The sequence below is a fragment of the Mytilus edulis genome, chromosome 10 (genome assembly GCF_963676685.1).
Source record: "Mytilus edulis chromosome 10, xbMytEdul2.2, whole genome shotgun sequence".
NCBI classification, from domain to species: Eukaryota; Metazoa; Mollusca; class Bivalvia; order Mytilida; family Mytilidae; genus Mytilus; species Mytilus edulis.
In genome coordinates this window covers 49,438,571-49,456,667 of record NC_092353.1, presented here as the reverse complement: position 1 = coordinate 49,456,667, position 18,097 = coordinate 49,438,571, and the positions used below count along the sequence as shown (strand labels likewise).

The window sequence follows — 18,097 nt, the reverse complement described above, 5'->3', positions numbered from 1 at the left end:
TGACAACTAAATGAAGGTCAAGTTCAATAATGGCGATTTTCACTTTTACCGTACAGGAGTTATGGTTCTTGAAAGATTGAAAAATGGAGTTTCCAGTCGTGTCCGTGCATTTACGCATGAACTGTTCTACCTAAGCTTCCGAAATTTTAATATGTTGTTACTGATGACAAAATGGAGGTCAAGTTCAATAATGGCGATTTTGACTTTTACCGTTCAGGAGTTATGGTTCTTGAAAGATTGAAAAATGGTGTTTCCAGTCGTGTCCGTGCATTTATGCATGAACTGTTTTACCAAAGCTTCCCAAATTTTAATATGTTGTTACTGATGACAAAATAGAGGTCAAGTTCAATAATGACGATTTTGACTTTTACCGTTCAGGAGTTATGGTTCTTGAAAGATTGAAAAATGGTGTTTCCAGTTGTGTTCGTGCATTTTCTCATGAACCATTCAACCAAAGCTTTTGAAATTTTTTTATGTTGTTACTGATGGCAAATTAGAGGTCAAGTTTAATAATGACGATTTTTACTTTTACCGTTCAGGAGTTATGGCTCTTGAAAGATTGTGAAATGGCGTTTCAATTCACGTTGTTGCATTTACTCATGAACCATTCAATCTAAGCTTTTCAAATTTTAAGATGTTGATACTGATGACAAAATGGAGGTCAAATTTGATATTGACGATTTTCACTTTCACCATTCATCAGTAATGGTTCTTGTGATATTGCCAGGACACAAATAAATATTAATAAATCCGGTTTGCTGTCGTTGTGACAGCCTCTTGTTTACATCTTATTTCCTTATCTTATCTAAAATGTTTTTTAGATAATGTATGTTGGACATTTGCCAGACATGACTATGATGTCATTTTCTATTTTTATTTGCCAATAACTTTATGTAAATAACTTCATTGGAAATTTGCCAATATAAAATGTTGCTGATGAAGTTTTTTTTATTGTTTTATACAATAAACAATGTATATTCACTTTTACTACCAACCAATCTTTACCATTCAGTGATAACAAGCACTTTATTTTACATTTTAATATTTTATGATGTATTTAAAAGAGTAGTTATTGTTGCAAACTCCATTAGAAATTTGAATTGATATCAGTTTTGGAAAAAGGGAAACGGGGATGTGAAAAAAGGGGGGGGGGGGGGGGATTAAATTTTTCTCATTTCAGATTTCATAAATAAAAAGAAAATTTCTTCAAACATTTTTTTGAGAGGATTAATTTTCAACAGCATAGTGAATTGCTAAAAGGCAAAAACAAACTTTTAAGTTCATTAGACCACATTCATTCTGTGTCAGAAACCTATGCTGTGTCAACTATTTAATTTTAGATTTAAAAAGTTTGAAGAAGAAATCTTTAATTGTAAAATTTGTAAAATCTTGACATTTGTTTTGTGTAAAAAAAAAAACCATGTAATGTCAAAAATTTGATCACAATCCAAATTCAGAGCTGTATCACGCTAGAATGTTTTGTCCATACTTGCCCCAACTGTTCAGGGTTCGACCTCTGCGGTCGTATAAAGCTGCGCCCTGCGGAGCACCTGGTTAACATGTGTCCCAATAAAAAAATAAAAAAAAACTTAAAAGGTCAAATGAGGAAAATAAAATATGGGATGGAAATATGGACACAGGAGACATTTATATATATATTTGTATATTAAAATTAGATATATGTTATAACATGAAAATTAGTTGAATACATGTTGATTTTTAACCATAGATATGTTTTATCCATGAACAAAATTGTCCTTAACCATAATTCAGACTTGGGCGTCCTGGTGTTGATATTAGTTGTTGCCATGACAATGAAGTTGCTGTTACACAGATTGTCTTTCTTGGAAATGAGGTAATAAACATAGACAATGTGCCTTAATCACATGACAACTATAGTAATAATGAGAGATGTGCAACATGTGCACATTTAATGATTGCTGTAAATTCAGAAATAATTGCATGCATATATTATTGAAAAGAATGGACAAAATTGCAAGATATTTTTTGCGATTTCAGGAAAATCTGCTTTATATATAAACGTCAGTCTAAATTGAAAACTACGTTCAAACCTATAATTGCGTCGGATAAAAACCTCAATTTTTATATGTGTGCATGTAAAACAAATTTCGTTGTAGAAAGGGTAAGAACAGCACAAACAACATTTTCCAAAAGACCAAAAAAGTGAAAAAGTATATTTAAACAAAACACATTTGACTAACAGGTCGATATATATATTTACAGATCTAACATTGTTGGGTTGATGTTTAGACGAGTTGTATATATATATTTATAGATTATCATTGATTATCTCAATGAGATTGATTTTTTCGCTTGAGCCGGTACGGCGCAAGCAAGAAAAGCAATTGAGTTGATGACCAATGATAATCTGTTTATCACTATTTTACCTATGACGATGTTGTCAATATCATTAGCAACGCCACATGCCTTCTTAGTTTCTAGCCATAATTTTTCATCTCAAGTGAGTAGCATGATATGAAAAATTATCACAAAAAAAGATCAAAGGAAAAATGCACAAAATAGCGATAAATATATATATATATATATATATCAGACATTAGAATATGAGTTATTAACTTATTATAAATACTCACTCAACAGCATTATTTTCATAATAAAAAGCTGGCAATAAATTCTGAATTTACAGTATGTGATAAACTCGGTTGCAAAAATAGCATGTGTTTACTATTTATATATATGCAAATCTCTGTCTGACCTTGACACTACAGTTTCTCCTGCATATAAATTGTCATGCCAGCTGATCCATCAGATAGGAATCAATACAAAGGTGACATTAAATGTATGCTATGGTTAGTTAATGGTAAGAAGTAACTGATTTTTATAGGCGACCTTGAAATGAAAGATTGAGGCAGTCTTACTGAGACTTGACCATTAATTTTCCACTTCTAGGTATAATGTTGCAATTTTTCTGAGAAATCCAGTATTTATGTTATTCCTTAGAAAGTGAAACATGTTTCCCCCATAGTTAGGTCAGTATGACCTATATTTTAAGTTTCGTGACTTAGGTTGAGTTTTTGTTCTGCAGTCTTCAACAATGAGTAAAACCCAAACGTTTCACATGTCAATTTGCTTTGCAGGACTTTTGTCATGTGCCATAAACAGATGCTTTTTATAAACATACAGGTATCAAGTGAATATATATTCTATATGAAAAACAAATTACTTAAAAAGAATTGACTTATTTTTAACTACATGTATGTTATTTTAAAAACTGATTTGCTACAATTAAATAGTTGGATACAATTTCGTTCACTGGTACAAAATGAAACTATATAGCTAATGCAAATTGTTTATTTTCACAGGGTGCTTTGGTTACTGTGTGCTCTGACGATAGTCTTCATTTATGGAATTTCAGACAAAAACATCCAGAAATTGTTCATTCACTCAAATTTCAAAGAGAAAGGTAAGTTTCCAAATAGCCTTTTACAATGTTACAGAGATCTAGAGACTAGATGAAATTGGAATTATCTTTACCATAATAACAGTATTGACTCACCTAAATACAAATAAAATATGGAATAAATGTTTGAACCTAGTTTATACAATGTATAATGTTCCAGAGTTTAATTTTCCTATCCAGATTTGCCTATAAATATGTATACCGGTAGTTATATAAGGAAGATAGTGAATTCAGATCCAATCCCTTTTCCATCCTCTTTTTTTTAGATGGTCAATGCATTTGAATTGGGACATACGATTGGTAACTCAACAGGTTCCACTAACAAATGACTAATGTTTAGTAGTGTTTTTGTAGACTATTGTTTGCCTTTTAATCATTTTTGTTGCAATATTGTACTTGCCTTTGAAATATGTGTTGGCATTTTTTACTTATTCTGAAAACGTTATATTGATATGGACTGTTTACAAATGATCATCAAATGCTGCTGAATTTAGTAAATGGAAATAAAGTATTCCCTAAGAAACCTTCTTTTAAGAAAACTTCATTGACAGAAACCTCCTTTTAAGAAAGTTTCATAAATTTCATTGACATTATGTCTCAGTTATTACAAATTTCACAGACCTTATATTTTCATTATATATTATATTATACATATATTATTAAAAATATATCTACATAAATATGTAATTTTAATCCTGTTTTCAATATATAACCTTTGATCTAGCACCTGTTACTGTGAAAAATATTTTAATTTTCATAAAGATCGTGGATAAACAGTTTTCTACATTAGTAAAAGGATATGTTACTGATGGCCGTATTTAATAAGTATTACGATGTATATTGAACTTTTAAATTAATAGTAGGTAACTCAATAATATTATTATAATGCATGCTTGAATGATTAGCAAGAATAAGCATTTTATTTGTCAAGGACATCCCTTTTAGAAGGCTGCATATATCATGTACAAAATGTACATGTATAGTTATACATATTTGTGAACTATTTGGGTTTTGATTATCTTTGAACTAGTTTGTTTGTCACATAAGTTTGCGAATACTGAAGTTTACCTTTTAGGGTCTATAGCTTGAAAGAATTAACCTCATTGTTAAGATTTTATTTTAATGCCCAAGTCAAGTTTTTCAAGGATAATTCAGCATACATAATTGTTTAATTATAGGTCATCAGTTTGTCTGTAACTATTATAAAGACGGGGGAGGGGTTTATATTGCAATCATCTTACCACTCATCAGTTTTTAGAACAAATATTTTCATAACACATATCTCAGAGACTTCATATTTGATCAACAGCTACAATGATGATATGTAACACGTAAGGAATTTTCAAATCTGTCTCGATAGTCATTTTAAGATGCTTAATAAGAACCTGTAGTTACTAATAAATTTGATAGGGTTTATACGTTGAAACACATGATATACATAATATATATATATATATATATATGTTAACATATATATGTTAAATCATATTTCAGTAACCAATTATTGCAATTCAAAAGTAATTGTGAGCATTTATTACAATTTTGACATAACCAACCAAAATTTGAGATTAATTATTGGGATTTTAGCAAAATCTGCAAATCAATATGTATCAGATATCCAAATGCCAGTTCTAATATTTCTAGACTGGCCCATATACGCATCTAATAGCATTAATAAAAACCTGGCAATAATTTCTGAATCTACAATATATAGCAGGTTGCATGTGATTTTCAAGTTGATTAAGTTTGTATATTTCATAGAAGTCATATTGTACCAGGGTCTTAGTCATAGCTTTCTTAATGTGACTTACAAAAATCTGTTGTAACCACCTGTACTGACAAAGGATAACTGTACAAACTCGATGTGTTTTTAAAGCAAAATTATACTTTAATGAACGAGGGGGCCTTGGTGGCAAGTAGTCTTAAGTAGTCAACAAACACTCAGGTTTTGAGTTTGAATCCTACCCATGTGGGTGCTTTTGACTCCATTCTTAATTATATAATTGACTAGGATTGTCAGTTTTCCTATAGAAGGTTGATGGTTTTCTCCAGGCACTCCAGCTTCCTCCACCAATAAAAACTGTCCACCACGAAATAGCCAAAAACCGGTGCTTAAAAGTGGCGTTTAACCCTTTCCTCCATAATGACGCCTTTTGGACGCCACCCCCTTACTCCATAATGACGCCTTTTGACGCCTGTTTCACCTCAGTTGAAACACTTTGACTACAAAGTGTCTGCAGTTGACTTGATAAAATTTGTATCCAATATGAAAAGGAATATCATAGGAATATCCGACTTAAATAGTTGTTTTTCGCAATGCCTTAATACTTTAAATCATATGTTTTTGTAAGCAAAATTATATTTTAATGAAGGATAAGACACTTAAACATTTATTTTACAATCAAGATCACCCTTTCTACTAGGCAAATACAGAGTGACAGACAGCACTATGAATATTGTATTTACAAAAATGATTTATATGTGAAGTTATAAGGTTATTAGACCGTCTCAAAACCTTCAATATAATAACTTAAATTATGAATTTTGATCTACTCTAATCTGTAATATTACCAATGTGATAAATCAAGAAATCAGTGGACCTGAAATCTGAAAAATACTAACATTGACATTATAACAAATTTATGAAATGAAAACTACCATTAGAGTTTTGTACCTTCTAAATTACTACCGTATATGAAAATCTTGATTAAAATAATATTGATCATCAATCTTCAAACTGTGTACTGTAAACTTGGAGCCAATAAAATAATCTACTTTTATTTCTGACTGAGAAATTCTTAAAGTTCAAAGGTCAAAATAGCCTATACATTCATCAAAATATATATGCTGTTTTTGAATTGACAAGGTTGTTTTATAAAATTAATTAATAAATATTGCTCCACTAAATATAGATCAATAAATCTATGTGTTATTCTCATCCTAAAACATTGCTTCAAGATCAAATCTTCATGTTATTTTAAACTCTAGACTTCATAACATCTTTTACTGTAATACATGTATAATTAAATTACAAATTGAGACATGTATCTATTTCTCTATCGTTTGATATATTGGTTTTCCTGATGCAACAAACAAATAGGATAAGACATTGTAACGCCACAGTGGCGGATCCAAAAGGGGGGGGGGGGGGTCCTGGGGTTGGAACCCCCTTTTTTTGGCCGATCTGACAATGCATTTGAATAAGGACATATAGTTGGAACCCCACTTTATCCTGGGTTGGGAACCCCCCTTTTTAAAATGGCTGGATCTGCCCCTGCGCCAGTATTGTTTTGTGAATGTAGAGCCGTGTTTAACAGTCTTATACACTCCAAATATCACCCAATTTTTAATTTAATATTTAAATGTTATTCTGAAGAAATTGAGCACTGTATGATTTCAAAATCAGAGGTGAAAGGCTAAGATGTCAACATGAAATATGTATGCAGTCTTACAAGTTTAACCCCACCATGTTATGTATGTATGTGCCTGTCCCAAGTCAGGCGCCTGTAATTCAGTGGTTGTCGTTTATTTATGTGTTACATATTGGTTTTTTGTTCATTTTTTTATATAAATAAGGCCGTTAGTTTTCTCCTTTGAATTGTTTTACATTGTCATTTCGTGGCCTTTTATAGGTGACTATGCGGTATGGGCTTTACTCATTTATGAAGGCCCTTTACTGTGACCTATAGTTGTTAGTTTCTGTGTCATTTTGGTCTCTTGTGGACAGTTGTCTCATTGGCAATCATACCACATCTTCTTTTTTTATATAGACAGACTGTGGATTCATATATTTTCATAGGTACCAATTTTTCGTTTTTGAGGAAAACTTATTCATGTATATTTGATTTCAGGGGTTTTGGCAAATAAGATATATTCGTTTTAGAAAATTAGCAATTTGTTGAATATTTCAATTTGTGGTTCCCCTGTACCCTTGAAATCCAGGAAAATGACATAATGAAAATATTAATGAATACACAGTAAAGCTTTTTGGCATACTTTAGCTTCACTTGCATTTAAGTAATAGGCTTTAGATAGGTTCATTATCCTTGGCACTGAAGAAAGCTTTAATCTATTTCAAGGTCATTGATCTAAATTTACCTTGGAGCATTACATGTAAATATAATTGGATTGTGACTTTTGGGTAGCACGGTAGTGTTTTTATTCCAGAATTTTGGTTGCTCTGTAATTTTGTGTACCTTACTTAAGTCAATGTATCTGAACAGTGTGATTGGACTAAAATACAGTATCAACTGAACATACCTTCCCAATCAGGTTTAGAAAAATTTGAAATAATTTTACATACAGGTGAAAATGAATATTTGAGATTTTTTTTATATTTTGTATTCACTGCATGAAAAAAGACAAAAAATCACTAGTGGCCTAAATTTTCAAAGATATCAAAACAGTCATGATACATTTTACATATTCAAATTTATTTCTGAAAAGTATTATGAAAGTACTTCACGATATCTCAGTAGCACCAGTTTGAATCCCGGCGAGGGAAGAACAAAAATATTGCAAAGCAAATTTGTAGATGTTACATTGTTGGGTTGATGTTTAGACATTGCTTAAATCATTGCGTCTTTATAATACAGATGCGACCTCCCTGATTTACAACATGTAAAAAGCGGGCTATAAAACTAATAGAATGTTCGTCAGAAAAGCCACACTACATTGTACTTACAATATACCTATTGATTTAAGCATTATGCTTATTTTGGCTACAGTAATTAAATTAATGATGGAGTCATCAATTAGTGCACTAGTATTGATATCAGAAGTCCATTTGTGTAATACAACTGTCAATATTGGTTTATGACAAATTAAGTGAAAATACTGTTTTTCTCACCTGGTTCAAAGAAAATATAATATATATGTTAATAATAAAAAACAAATTATTCACAAGGAAATTAAGCTTCCATTGGGTCTAGATTATAATTCTAGATATTCTGTCTACATATAGTGAATGAATTTGTCAGCCGGATTGTCATCTTCCAATTTAAGATTAAAAAAATTTAATTAAGTTGTTTTCCAAAAATGAATTAAGGATCTTGTATTTTATACACATTGACATAAAAAATAAAACTTCTGGAGAAAGTTTAACAAGCACTATCTTTAAAAAAGATATCCGACGTATTTAAATTTGAGTATATGTTTAAAACTATCATTTCGATAACCTTCAGAAGCACAAAGATACCATTCAAATAACGTTTTCTCTGTTTGTGTTCAGTATTCTCGGTCCTTGTATCTTTCTGTTTACAATTTCATCAAAACCCCGCAGAAATCTCACATGTGTAGGTGCGTTCTAAAAGTTTACATTAAAAATTATATAATTGTCCCGAATAAACAGCTGTCATGGATGCAAAGAGCTATTGGAGAAACAATTATTTTAATAAAAATATAAATCTTTGTAAGATCTAGTTCAAATATTTATAGTTTTTCACTTGCTTGCAATCAGGATATAATTAACGAGACGTTTTTTTCAAACACAACCAAATCACCCACCATGACAGCATTTTGTCCAATCACAGAAAGGATTTTCGAGCATGGGTATTCTGTTGCCATAGTTAAGCATCCTTAAGTTCAAATGGCACAAACCGAAACATGAGTATACCGACTACGTCGGAAAAAAAATGCAAGTCTGCATTTGTTTTGATTGGGATGAGCAGATATGCACCTCCTTGAAAGCTGTGTACGTTGGCATGTGTTAACATTGTTGTCATTGGTTGTCTCTTTTTATCTTTAATATCTCGGAAGCCAATGATATGAAAACTTCCATTCAGTGGTCTTTGGATGATCCAGTTTAAAGACTATGGCAGGTCCTTCTGAATAAAAGCAAGCAAAGTTAATCCAAAATAAATGTTTTACATGGTTTTGGGTGTATTTCTACAAGATGCATGTCAAAATTAGAATTTGTTCATTTACTGATTAAAAAAAACAACTATTTAGATTGCACTTATAGATACAATCAGTTTGAATCAGGTCTGAAAAAATTATTTTCAATGTTACTTAGATTGGTAAATGTAGTCTTAAGTGATAATAGACTGTCAAAACTGAGGTTGTTACATATAATAGTGCTTGTAGCAGGTGCACTAGACTCCAATTGTAATTGATTAGCATTGAAGGTTTGATTCTACTGAAGGTTGATGGTGCAAATTCCAGGCTGGGGCCTCGTTAGTCGAGTGGTCTACATAGTTACTACTGTAATCACTAGCCAGTCAACACTGAGGTTCTGATTTCAAACCCCGCTCGTGCAGGTGCACTTGACTCCAATCTTAATTGACTAGGATTGTCAGTTTTCCTATCAAGGGTTGGTGGTTTCCTCCTGGCACTCAGGGTTCCTCCACCAAAAAAAACTGGCTGTCAATAAATAGGCTAAATGCGGTGCTTAAAAGTGGTGTTAAAACACTAAAATTCAATCAATCAATCAGATTCCAGGCTCTCTACTTTTCTCCATGAATAAAAACTACACCATGAAATAGCACAATAGTGCTGAGAGTGGTGTAAAACACCAATCAAGCTATCAATCAAAGTGAAAGAGGAAGTAGATTATGTAAATGGCGTGCCTTTGCTCTTTTATCTCAAACAATTCTGTTTGTACCATTGCTGTTGTACATATAGATTCATTTTATATTAAGTGGTGCAAAACACCAATCAAGCTATCAATCAAAGTGAAAGAGGAAGTATATTATGTAAATGGTGTGCCTTTGCTCTTTTATCTCAAACAATTCTGTTTGTACCATTGCTGTTGTACAAAGATTGATTTTTATAGAAGCAAAGAAATTAAATGAAGTAATACTATAAGTGAACTTTTTTATGTAGAAGAAATAATATCTTTTCTTTGTGTTCAAATGGGAAGAAGTCATGAAATTTTAATCCATAGTTTGAGATATTTCAATGGCAGTCGATACCAATTGCATAATTTTTAGGAAAGAATATAATATTCTGTTTGTAACTCATAACCAACATAATTAAATCTGTTTTCATACGGAGTGGTTTATATGTCTCAAAATATTTGCTGATGTGTAGGATATATGTTTAAGTTACAAGATATATTTGTCTGATTTAAAAGGAGAAAAATAGTTTGAATAATGATTTATTCATGTTGGTTGACTGGAATATCTGTTTCACAGATGATATGTTCCTTATGTTTTAACTACAATCTGATCTCTTTTTCTCGAATTTGACCTGCTAATTGAGACTATTTACCGTCGCCGCGCTGGAACACTGTCTTGCAGAACAGGGGCTTGTTGTTACAATTGCCGGGTTTACTATCCATACGAACCCCTAAAAAAACAACAAGTGTTGTTTTTTTAGGGGTTCGTATGGATAGTAAACCCGGCAATTGTAACAAGCCCCTGTGGTTGCAGGAATAAATATAGAAATATAAAATGAAAACAAGGGGCCCAGGTTTATTCCTATCTTTGTGCCCCTTATATAAATTATCTAAAAGTGAAAATGGATAGCTGGAAATTTTTTAAATGGTGAAATATTTTTAAATATTTTAATTTGAGCTGGGTCATATAGAGCATTGGTTCAAGAGTTGTAGTGATTTACTTTATTTAGACTAAAGCTGTTTTCTCTTCAATTACCGTACAATAATTTGAATAAAGCACACAAGAATACATGAATATCAATTTTGACAAAATTCAGTCTATATCAAACATGAAAGGATAGATAAAATTCCCAATATTGGGCCAGATACAACATCTTACGCGTTAATTAATAAACTAATTATTTATATTATATATAACTAGGGGCTGAGTATCCAACTGATAAAATGATTAAAAAACTAAGTGGTTTTGTCACAGCTTGAACATGTTCAACTTGTCAACAAAATTGACATGAAAGGCAAGTGCCTTTTTTGCTGTACATATGAAAAGAATGTAATTATAAGGCCACACTCAAATAAATTTTAGTTTGCCCAAACCCTACCCAAAGGTCAAAACAGTTGGTAGTTAGTAAGTATTTTCTTTTTTCACAAAGAAAAATAATGCATCATATGTTTTTTAGTCTCCATGCATGCCGTATTTATAATCTAATTAAAAAAAAAATCATCACATCAAGACAATAAAGAACTTTCAGTAGGCGCCTCTTTTGGTGGGTAGGAAGCATTATGGGCAAACATACATTTTTTTTTATGGCCTAAGCAAAGGCTATGTATGGCAAGGCTACCATTTCATTAACTTAGAAGTAATATTTAGCAGTTGAAACACTTATCAGTGCAGGTTTCAAATGTAATCATTATTTAATAACATGAAAAGCATGTCAGCAAAGGCAATAGCCAGTCTACCATTTCATTAACTTAGAAGTCTAACAGTTGAAACACTTATCAGTGCAGGTTTCAAATGTAATCATTATGTAATAACGTCCCATTTGTCTCATTAAATAATCAGCCTTCTAACAGTAAAGGTTCAATGAATTGATTATTGATTCTACTATACATATAAATACAACTGTATCAAAACAAAACTAAAAAAATCTGATTTATTTGGATGGTATTGGAAACTGACATCAGAATGGTCAATCAATAAGTTTAATTTCAAGGTCATCATTGATATGGATTTGCATGGATCAATACGAGAGTTCTGTGGGAGATATATATACCATTAATTATTTGGATCATTGTGGTTGTTCTCTAGGTTTTTATTAAGCGTTATGTAATGGCTTTGCTCTTTTAATCTAATGTCCAAGTCCTCCTACAGGGTTTTGGTTTGTTAAATGTTTAAAATAGATATAAGAAGAAGTGGTTTGAATGTCAATGAGACAACTCTCCATCCATTTGTCACAATTTGTAAAAGTAAACCATTACAGGTCAAAGTACGGTCTTCAAAACAGAGTCTTGGTCTTTCAGTCTTGTCATTCCAATTCTTTGTACCAAATAGTAGATAAATTAACCCTTTCCTCCATAATGACGCCTTTTGACGCCACACCCTTTACTCCATAATGATGGCTATGTAGTACCTCAGTTGAAACGCTGATTACGAAATGTCTGCATCAGACTTAATAAAATTTGTATTCAATATGAATAAGAATATCTTACTTAAATTTATTTGGTGAAATATTTGTTTTTTGCAATGCTTTAATAGTTTAAAGCATATTTTCAGCATTTTATTGAAAAATCCTATGCGAATCAAGTATGCAAAAAAAAAAAAATTCCATTGAGGAAAGGGTTAAAGGAGAGTAGGGTAACCTTTAAAGAGTCAGTATCCTACCTACCAATTTAAATACTAATCAGTAGAACAATAGGGACCAAATATTTTATTTATTTTTTTAAACATATATGTGATCTTGGTTGGTCTGCAGATTTTTCACATGCTTTCTTAATGTCTTTGGTCTTTTGATCTAATGTTCAAGTCTTACTACAGAGGGTGTTAGTTTGTATTACTGTCCGACCAGCAACTCAACTGAGGTTCTCAGTTTAAACCCAGCACGAGGCAGGTAATTTCAACTCCAATTTTAATTCACCTTTTCAGAATCTAAAGGACTTTCGGTAATTTCATTGTTCGTACACCAAAATGAAAATAACGTCGCGTTATTGGATGGATTTCCATTGTTTAGTATGTTTTAAACCAATCACAACGTTTTGGTGTATGCTTTTGAAAATATTACCCAGATTGCATTAGATTCTGAAACAGCGAATTGACAAGGATGCCAGTTTTCCTGCAGAAGATTGAAACTGACCACCACAATCATCAAGTAATATACTTTTTTGGAATACCATTAAAAAGTAACATTGCTTTTTCTGTATTCACTCTTATTTCCATAGATTATTGTTTATTTGTCATAATTAAAAGACATTTGCATAAATACTAGTGAAAAGTAAACTAGGAAATCATTTCAATTGAATACACTTGTATGAAATTCATTTTTTTCTTCTTTTTTCAGAATCACATTCTGCCATTTAGCTTTCCAAAGTAAATGGTTATATATAGGAACAGAAAGAGGAAATGTACATATTGTCAACATAGAGTCGTTTGTCCTGTCAGGTTATGTCATCAACTGGAACAAAGCTATAGAACTGTAAGTGTATTTTTGTTCATCTTTTCTTACATAATTTACTTTTTACACCTAATAATTACAGAACATAGGTCATAGACCTAAGAAAAAGTGGTTTATAAAATATAGAATGGAAATTGGGAATATGTTAAAGACTTAAAGAATGTTCCATAGAGTACAAAACCAGCTGAAGACCACCAATAGGTCTTCAACACAGCAAGAAAATCCTGCGAACCGGGAGGCAGACTTTAGCTGGCCCTTAAACAAAAATGTGTACTAGTTCAGTGAAAATGGAGTCATACTAAACTCCATAACATATAAATAAATGAACTGAAATTTAAAAAAAAAACATACATCCTGACTTTGAATAGACTCAAACATTCTTTTTATTTGTAATAAACTTTTTTATACAATTTAACAGGCATTGCTATAAACACATGTTCTATTCAAAATCCATAGCTCTTTTCCCTGATATGCTTTTTCTCAGATATGCTTTCATCTCATAAAAAAGTGGTCATACTCATCTAAATACAATTTTTTTTAAGTTTAATATAATAATTTATTATCTATTTGAAAAGACACAACTTATAAAGATGTTGTTATTTTTAAATTACAGTTAAATTACAATTTAAATGTTTTAATCTGTTATTTTTTAGGTCAAGAAAAACACACCCAGGAGTAGTGGTACATCTGAGTGATAATCCAGTTGACCCAAATAAAGTAAGTTTCAATTGATATTTTATATTGTCTCTTTCCATATTGTAATGTTACATCAATTAACTTTGTCTGTCTGTCATTATGCACATCCCAATATAAAAAAGAAGATGTGGTATGATTGCCAATGAGACAACTATCCACAAAAGACCAAAATGACACAGACATTAACAACTATAGGTCACTGCACGGCCTTCAGCAATGAACAAAGCCCATACCGCATAGTCAGCTATAAAAGGCCATGATAAGACAATGTAAAACAATTCAAACGAGAAAACTAACGGCCTTATTTATGTAAAAAAAATGAACGAAAAACAAATATGTAACACATAAACAAACGACAAGATTGGTTTCTGTTCTCTGACCTGTGTTTGCCTTAACCAGCTATTAGGAATCTTGTTATGACACTTACCAAGAGGAAATCCTGGATAATCATATGTCTGTTCTATGTCCCTTTTGAATTTCAACCAAAGATGAAGAACTGGATCTTCCATCACTGTATTTGATATCTAAACTACATAAGTGTCCTTACAAACAATGGTATATTGCTGGGTCTTCCAAGTGCTCCAAGAAACCTCTTTCTAATTATATAAATTATTAACATCTATTTTATCAGCAACCAAAGCTGGGCTCCAAAGTTATTGTGAAACGCAGCCTTTTCTAGAGGTGGCTTGAATCAGATGTGGATACTAAAAAATTCCAAAGATCTTTTAGAGTACATGCAATCTAACAATATCTAAGACTCTGTCATCTTGCAATAGTATTAAAACATTTGACTTTCTACACTTTACACAAGTATTCCCCATTCCAAACTAAAAGACAAAAGTTCCCCATTCCAAACTAAAAGACAAAGAGTTGGTACACAAATGCATTACTTTGTTTTATTAAAAGGAATGGCAAACGTAGATACGAGTATCTTGTCTTGGAGATGGATAAATCCTACTTTGTAAAGAATCACTCTGATTCAAGCAAAATATTCTCTGAAACTGACATTATCAAGATGCTTGATTTCTTGATTGACAACATATTTGTTATGTTTGGAGGACATCTTTTTCAACAGATTAAGAATTCCAATGAGAACTAATTATGCCCCTCTTCTTTCCGACTTGTTTCCTTTATTATTATGAGGCTGACTTCATACGGGAACTTCTTAGGAGGGAAGAAAAGAAGTTAGAAATATCCTTTTACTTTAGGTTCCGCTATATAGATGATGTTCTCTCACTAAATAATACAAAATTTGGTGACTATGTTGACTGAATCTATCCTATCGAACTAGAGATAAAGGATACTAAAAATACAGTTAAGTCTGCTTCATATCTTGACTTTCATCTAGAAATTGACAATGAGGGTCGGTTAAAAACAAAACTTTACGACAAAAGAGATGATTTCAGCTTCCCAATTGTGAACTTTTCATTTCTATGTAGCAACATTCCAGCAGCGCCTGCATACGGAGTATATATCTCCCAATTGATACGATATTCCTGGGCTTGTATTTCCTATCATGATTTCCTTGATAGAGGATTGCTACTCACAAGAAAGCTATTAAACCAAGAGTTCCAAATGGTGATGTTGAAATCATCCCTTTGTAAATTTTACAGACGCCATTACATGTTGGTTGACCGTTATGGAATAAACGTTTATTCAGATGATATTTGATATGTTACTTATGTCGTAACTACAATACCCTTCCCTTTTCACGAATTTGACCTCTGAATTAGACTATGTACCGGATTTGTAATAACATAAGCAACACAACTGGTGCCACATGTGGAGCAGTTTTTGGTGGGGTTCATGATGGTTCTTCACCTTTTGGTGGACGTTAACGTTGCATGGCGACATTTCTGTACATTTTACCTTTTGCAGCTATACTTCATCTGTTGATGTATACTGTGAACGTTTTGTGCATATTTAAATATATTTACTTATGTTGAAAGATGTGCATAATGTCAAATAATTAAAAAGACAAATTGTTTCGACTCTAAGAAAACATGTAGAATTTTCGCTGCTACTTTTACTAAATAAGTGCAATTTGGGTACTTGGTGCAGTTTGGGTACTGTGATGTTATAGATATCAGAAGATGTGTTATGAGTGCCAATGAGACAACTCTCAATCCAATTCACAATTTGCAAAAATAAACCATTATAGGTCTAAGTATAGCCTTGGCTTAGGCCGAACAGCAAGCTATAAAGAGCCCCAAAAATGACTAGTGTACATGTACATGATGTAAAACCATTCAAACAGGAAAACCAATATATAAAAGAAAAGGAGAAACAAGAAACACCTATGAACCACATCAACAAATGACAACTACTGAACATCAGATAATCAGATTCCTGACTTAGGACAGGTGCAAACAAATGCGACAGGTTATTAGGTACCAACCTTCACCCTTATCTGAAATAATAGTGTAACATCACAACATAAAAAAGACTGTTAGTACAAAATATCTAATCTAATACAGCAAAGATCTAAAGGAGATTTTAGGTACTTTCTGGCAAAAATAAATTTGCGTTGTTTTACACTACAGGGAAGCAGCAATTTGTCTAGAACGTGTTGGATCAACCTAACTTTTAACAAACTATGTGTGAAATTTATTTATTGTATCTCTGACAACACAGTAATGATGTAATTGAAATATAAACTTGATCACCACGTGTAGTATCAATTTCTCTCGAAATTACTACATTAATGAAGGTCAGGTTTAACCGGAATAAGATCATGTCTAATCATTAGGGCTGATAGAACATAAACACCTCATCAAAAACCTAAGAAAAGTACATTCTATGGACTATTATAAGGTTCAGTATTTACAGATGTACCATAAACTTTTCTTTATTTGATGGAAACCAATCAGTAAAGTCTTTTTGTCAGACCATTATAAGGACTAAATTATTTGCATTTTGAGTAACCTGATAGCCTCTGTGAAATCAATTTGTTTTGCTGAAGAATACTTACCAAAGAGTTAGATAAGAGGGTTGAAAGATACCAGAGGGACATTCAAACTCATAGATCAGGAAAAAAACAACTAACTAAGCCATGGCTAAAAAAGAAAAAGACAAACAAACAAACAATAGTACATAAGACAGAAAACTAGAGACTTTAGCAACAAGAACCACACAAAAAACTGGGGGTGATATCATGTGCTCTGGAAGAGAAAGCTGCGATCCTGCTCAAAATGTGGTACCCATTATGGACTAAGGACTTACACATTACATTACCTTTTTAAAGTCATTGATATTTACCAAAGAATATGATCAATGGATCGACTTGCTGACATAATTTTAGTGAAGTAATAATATCCTTAGAAAATATGGTTTCTTAAAAGTAGTTGGACTAAGTTATGGGGGTCAGGTCAACTAAAGTTAAATTTTCTTATGAGTTGGATGCAAGAACTGTAGGCCTCCTACCCAAAAATAAATAATGGAAGAGTCCTGAGGATCATTTCCTTCATAATGACGCATTTTGATGCCACCCCCTTTACTCTATAATGACGTCTTTTGACGCCTCAGCCCTGTGTAGTACCTCAGTTGAAACGCCTTGATTATGAAATGTCTGCATCAGACTTAATAAAATTTGTATCCAATATGAAAAGGATATTCATAAGAATATCTGACTTAAATTTATTTGATGAAATATTTGTTTTTTCGCAAATGCATTAATACTTTAATGCATATTTTCAGCATTTTGTTGAAAATCCTATGTAAATCAAGTATGCAAAAAAAAATCATTGAAGAAAGGGTTAATGAACATATTCCTATTCCACCTTATTTAGATTAAAAAAAATCAGTGAAGGTTTATAAGTCTCATTGTTGTACAAAAAATTTGGTGTGAATATCATGTATGTAACCTTAAAGTTTAGGTATATATGTGTTGAAGACCGTACTTTGACCTATAATGGTATACCGACTTGGATAGAAGAGTTGTCTCATTGGAACTCGTAT

At 31.9% G+C, this 18,097-nt stretch overlaps 1 protein-coding gene across 8 annotated transcripts in view; it reads left to right on the top strand.

Annotated features, from left to right (window-relative positions):
- The window catches only part of LOC139491390 (syntaxin-binding protein 5-like), a 96,133-nt gene that overhangs the window by 16,870 nt on the left and 61,166 nt on the right, over nucleotides 1-18,097 (top strand). For all 8 annotated transcript variants that reach the window (XM_071279046.1, XM_071279044.1, XM_071279048.1 and 5 more), the window contains exons 3-6: nucleotides 1,774-1,855; nucleotides 3,345-3,445; nucleotides 13,331-13,465; nucleotides 14,098-14,161. In XM_071279046.1, coding sequence (XP_071135147.1) covers nucleotides 1,774-1,855; nucleotides 3,345-3,445; nucleotides 13,331-13,465; nucleotides 14,098-14,161 — 382 coding nt within the window. The remainder of the gene's footprint in view (nucleotides 1-1,773; nucleotides 1,856-3,344; nucleotides 3,446-13,330; nucleotides 13,466-14,097; nucleotides 14,162-18,097) is intronic.